The sequence below is a fragment of the Pseudopipra pipra genome, chromosome W, assembly GCF_036250125.1.
Source record: "Pseudopipra pipra isolate bDixPip1 chromosome W, bDixPip1.hap1, whole genome shotgun sequence".
Classification (NCBI taxonomy): domain Eukaryota; kingdom Metazoa; phylum Chordata; class Aves; order Passeriformes; family Pipridae; genus Pseudopipra; species Pseudopipra pipra.
In genome coordinates, this window is record NC_087580.1 from 15,332,665 (window position 1) to 15,338,367 (window position 5,703).

Below are 5,703 nucleotides of genomic sequence, written 5' to 3' on the forward strand. Positions count from 1 at the left end.
CAATCGGATATGTCTGTCACGTATTGGCCTCATAAGCCACCAGCGTGCTTGTAGCAAATGTGGATAGAGCCTTCCCAAATCTATCTTCGTTCGCGAAGCGTAGCCATGAATTATTTTTATTTTGCTGATCTGGAGTAGATACTCCTCAGATCCTTCCCGTTATCTACCCTGGATCCTCAGGCTTTTTAATTTGTAACAACAGATGTTTACACCAAGTCGGTGAAATTAAACGTTGTGATTCCTGGAGGGTCCCACCGTAAGGGAGTTTCCTACAGCCCTCGGGTCCCCACTGGACAATGATGTATTCATCGGGTACCCTAGGTTTCCAGGCTGTTGCCACTGTTTCACAGCTCCAATAGCCACAATAATAATGTCTGCTCTTTTACTTCTGAATTTATCCCCAATTCTATTATTAGATCTCTTCCTAATAAATTATACTCAGCCTCAGGAACTAACAAAAATGTTATTAGTGCATATTTATTTTGAGCTTCTATTTTCACATCTTTAATAAGAGGCACTTTAAAGGGTTCTCCTTTAGCCCCTACCACTTGGACTGTGTCTGATGAAGCCATACAGCCCCAGGATAGTTTTTTTTTGGTTTTTTTTTTTTTTTTTGAACAATTAATCTTTCTGCCTCGGAGTCCACTAGGAACTCGATCTTGGTGCTGGGGACCTATCTTAAGTTTTATCAAGGGCTCAATGTTCTTTTGCGTCCCCAGCAGCTAGAGCCCATGACTTCATTCTTTAAAAATTTACTCATCCTGCAGCCTTTTTCTGCAGTTTCTTCTCACGTGTCTTCTTTCCCCACAGTAATGGCACTCTAATTCACTTAGAGATTGTCTTTCACGTTTTATTGACCACTCACGTCTATCGGACCCATGAAGGATCCTTCGTCTCTGGTCTCTGTTTTCCCTCTGTTCATCTCTTATAGCTGCCACTGAAATCTTTGTCTGCCTCCTCAGCATTTCCATCTGCTTTTCCTGCATCTCTTCCTGCATTTCCTTCTTCTTTTTCTGCATTTCTTCTTCTCTCCTTTGCCTTTCCTCCTCTTTTTCTTCATCCTTTCTTACATACACCTGAATCATAATCCCTAAATGACTATCTGGAGATAACCTTGCCACTAACTCATTTTCTGACCTCCTCTTATCCTGCGGAGCACCCTGCAACTTTTCTTTCTTAGCACTTAATTCAGCCTTCTCTTCTGGTTTTTCCTCAACCTTAGGACTATCTTGACTAGTTTTACAGTCACCCATGGGAACAGAAGATTTACTTTTCTTCTGTCCCATATTCCGGAATGCCTTCAAACACGCACGTTTCACTCAATTCAGTCGCTTCCCCTCGTTCGTGAATCACTCCCTCGCGGGCGATGAGAAATGCACTACTGGAGGGTCCCCAATCGCCTCGCCCAACTGGACGTCCCACTCATTCACATTCCGGGAATCCCTCCCAGCCAAAAATGGGGTTAAATACTTACCTTCCTTCCCGAGGCAAGAATCCGTTCAGTTCCTCACTGAACGGTTCTCCGACCGGAAAAAACAACACACACACAACCCCCCTTCTCCGGGCCTGTGCACAGAGATTATGAAGAACTTCAGTAATTTATTTGCTTATCTGCCCTTTTCTAAATCTTTTCGGTTGGAATTTCAGAGCCGGTGCCGTGTGACTGTTGCAGAGCAATTTAAATTTAGTAGTAGAATGGCTAAGGCTTAGTAGGAGAGTAGGCCTAGAAAGCAACACTCCGAAGTAGTAAGTTAACAACCTTGTTTGGGTGCTGAAGAAGTGGAAACAATAATCAAAGGATCTAGTCAAGCATGTATATAACGATTTTTTACCTTGGATGTGGCAAGGGTCTGTTAAACAGTTTCTAGGAGTAATAAAACTTAAGCAGATTTATGATTAGAGTAGATGATTATTAATTGTTATCAGTATGAAGTATAAGCTTGTTTGTAACTGCACCTGGTTTGCTGTGGAAACTGTAACTGTTTTGCTGTGGAAACTGCACGTAAACTTGTTTGTGTAAAAAAGCTGAACTGAGAATGAGGGTCTTCGGAATCCTGACTTGGGACATGAGTCCGCAGGTTCCTGGGCCCTGATTAAAGCACGCATAAACTGGCACTCTGTTGGTTTGTGTTTTTTTTGGTAACGGGCAACAGGACTCCCACCAGGACCGTCCAAAAAGGGATGGAGCGCCCGCCCCAGAGGGGATCCTACTGCCCCAAAAGTTCAGATCCCAGTCGCAGCACTGTTATAGGTAAATAAACCAAATCAAAATTTAGCAGCAAAATTTATTGTGAGACTTATATAAAGTGCAGATAAGCAAATCAGCATGCTGGGTGGCCTGGAGAGACCCCTGCTCCCCACCAGCCCACAAGCTCAATAAAAACAAACCGCAACTTTCATACTTTTTCAACTCCCCCTCCAGTAGTCACTTGTTAGCTCTTGATTGGGCTTGGGTTCGCGGGCTTCTTTCTGGTTGGTTCTGTTGTAGGCCCATTTTGGTTGCCTGGGACTTTCCATCAGTACTTTCCATCAATAACTTTAATTAGCACAATGTCCTTGGAGCTGAATATGGGAAGGTGTCCAGATGGTCCAGATGTTCTCCTTGGCTCTTTCTTTATCATGTCCATCCTTGACCCTCTGAACCTCGTTCTCGTCTTCTTTCCTAATGAGTAACTTAGACAATATTTTTAGAAAAGCAGGATATGGTATACGTGTTCAGTAAAGCAAGATACTCTATCTTTGCCAACTTGGGAACTGCCAGTTGCAGGACAGTCAACTTACTGCTGTTAACTACTCCACAGCTTACGACTCCCTAGTCCCAACCAAGTATTAGCTATAATATACAGAAAATACAATATATATATTTTGACGAGTAAATTTTACCATTGCTTACTTATTACAAGGGGAAGACTGATCTAAAAAGCAACTGCTGAAAACAAAGGGCGTGAGTGTCCTGGTGACACTACAGGAGATTTCAGGCACTGGGGGGAAATACCACCACAAGCGGTCCAGTATGTCAGGGACACCCAATGTATCTGGGAGAAGAAGGAAATGATGACTGCAGGTGACACAAATTTCCTGAGCCAGCACCAGCCCCGTGCTGAGGCTGTTCCCAAAAACAACTATGGGGTAGGTCATGAGAGAAGGAGGAAGATGTTTTCTGAAGGATGGGAAATTCCCCCTTCCCACCAGGGGAAATTCCATTGACAGTGTCTGATTGTCCTAGTCCCCTTTCCAGGGAAAGTTTATGTGCTCCTGTCCCCTCTCTCCTGCTTGGACTGCTGTGAGTGAGAGCATTTCTTTGTCTGGTGCTCACTGAAGCTGTGCAGGCAGCTCAGAGGGTGACCCATGGAGCTGTGGGTGCCTTTGGCTGCATCCCAGTGCCCAGCTGTGCTCTGTGCTTTGGGAAAGGGCAGAAGTGCCTCTGCTGGAGGTAAGTGCTGCTCCTGCCTGCAGAGCCCTTCCTGCCTGCACAGGGGCAATGCTGCCCAGCCGGGCTGCTTTCCTGCTGGGCAGGGAAAGGGATGGGGCAGAAGGCAGGGCAGGGATGGAGCAGACATGCTGAAGTGTCCTCAGTACAAAGCAAACATGGACTTCTGATGTCCCTCCATGGAGGGACAACCAACCTTGTGCAGGTGGGGTGAGAGGCCAGGGCTGGGAATGGGGGTTGCAGGGGCTGCTCTGTGACAGTGGCCCTGGGGCACCTTCCCAGGCTGTCCCTGAAACAAAGACACAGCCCAGCCCCTGCTCTGCTGCTCTCTTGGGTCTGGGCCAGGAGCTCTGGCTGTGCAAGGACACTACTGCGTGCCCCCACCCTGCACACTCCCGCTCTCAACTGGGCTCAGGCAGTTGCTTTGCCAGGGCATTCCTGGAGCACATTGCTGACAGGGACTGTGGAGGAAGAGCCAAGCCTTCCTGCCCTGCCCTCAGGAGATGCCCTTGGCTGATGGAAGTGCTGGGGTGGAGCCCAGCTCTGTGCCAGCAGTGCCCAGGGCCTGTCCCTGCCTGTGATCCCAGCATGGACAGGCAACAGGGCTGTGCCCAAGCTGCCAGACCACTCAGGCCTTGCACCCACCAGCAGGGCTGGGAAGGACAGTGTGGAGTTGGAAAGAGCAGATGTGGAAAGAGCAAGTGCCCTTGTCCCTGGCTGTGCTGCTGTGCTGGGAGTCTCTTCCCTGAAGCTCTGCACACAGACACTGCCCCTGCAGCTTCAGAGAAGGGCTGAGGAAGCATCTTGGACGCACGAATCAAGGCGGGGTACTTTATTCTACTCAAATGTACCGAGAAAAAGCCTTTTAAAAGCCTTTGGATTAGAGAAGGATGGTAGGTATTAATGTAGAAATTTATGAGCAATGCCACTGATTTTTTGATAACATTTATAAATGTAGAAAAAGAACAAGAAAATGCATCAACAAAAAATAGAATAAATAGGAGAAAAAAAGCTCAAACTGTAGTTACCTTCTACATGCTCTGCAGAAGAAACGACACACTTTATTTTTGCCTCTAAATCCAGCCATGAGTTTCCTCAGAGAGTCCTTGAGCTCCTGGTTCCTCAGGCTGTAGATGAGGGGGTTCAGTGCTGGAGGCACCACCGAGTACAGAACTGACAGGGCCAGGTCCAGGGATTGGGAAGAGATGGAGTGGGGCTTCAAGTGGGAAAACATGCCAGTGCTGAGGAAAAGGGGGACCACGGCGAGGTGAGGGAGGCACGTGGAAAAGGCTTTGTGCCGTCCCTGTTGAGAGGGGATCCTCAGCACAGCCCTGAAGATCTGCACATAGGAGAACACAATGAAAATGAAACAACCAAACCCTAAGCAGCAACTAACCACAAGAAGCCAAACTTCCCTGAGGCTGGAGTGTGAGCAGGAGAGCTTGAGGACGTGTGGGATTTCACAGAAGAACTGGCCTAGGGCATTGCCCTGGCACAGGGGCAGGGAAAATGTATTGGCTGTGTGCAGCAGGGAATAGAGAAACACAGTGCCCCAGGCAGCTGCTGCCATGTGGGCACAAGCTCTGCTGCCCAGGAGGGTCCCGTAGTGCAGGGGTTTGCAGATGGCAACGTAGCGGTCATAGCACATGATGGTGAGGAGGGAAACCTCTGCTGACATAAAAAAGGTAAAGAAAAAGAGCTGTGCAGCACATCCCATGTAGGAGATGGTTGTGGTGTTGCAGAGGGAATTGTGCATGGCTTTGGGGACAGTGGTGCAGATGCAGCCCAGGTCTGTGAGGGAGAGGTTGAGCAGGAAGAAGCTCATGGGGGTGTGCAGGTGGTGGTCGCAGGTTACGGCGCTGAGGATGAGGCCGTTGGCCAGGAGGGCAGCCAGGGAGATGGCCAGGAAGAGCCAGAAGTGCAGGAGCTGCAGCTCCCGCCTGTCTGCCAATGCCAGGAGGAGAAACTGGGTGAGGGAGCTGCTGTTGGACATTTGCTGCCTCTGAACATAGGGACCTGTTAAAGTGGGAAAGAACAGTGACAAGTTAGGGTTTGGGTTTTTTCTGACTACCTTAATCTCTCCTGAGGAGTGTTCCTGGATGTCAGAACCCCTAAGCACTTCTGATGCACTCAGGGAGAACAGAGCAGGTCCTACCAGGCAGGAGGATGGTCTGGGGCTTAGTGCCGAGTGAGGGGAGCAGGTCTGTCCCTGTCTCTTGTTCCCAGCTGCCCTGGCTTTGCTTCTTCCTGAGATGGATATTGATCATACACTC

At 48.5% G+C, this 5,703-nt stretch overlaps 1 protein-coding gene across 1 annotated transcript; it reads right to left on the bottom strand.

The window, feature by feature from the left end:
• Positions 1-4,367: 4,367 nt before the first annotated feature.
• LOC135406060 (olfactory receptor 14I1-like) lies at positions 4,368-5,472 on the bottom strand. The gene has a single exon (XM_064640612.1). It carries the CDS (start codon positions 5,421-5,423, stop codon positions 4,455-4,457), a length of 969 nt encoding a protein of 322 aa, XP_064496682.1. The 5' UTR covers positions 5,424-5,472; the 3' UTR covers positions 4,368-4,454.
• Between the last annotated feature and the right edge of the window lie 231 nt (positions 5,473-5,703).

Coding starts and splice junctions, on each gene's coding strand:
- LOC135406060 (XM_064640612.1), bottom strand. CDS start 5,423: ATGTCCAACAGCAGCTCCCTCACCCAGTTTCTCCTCCTGGCATTGGCA.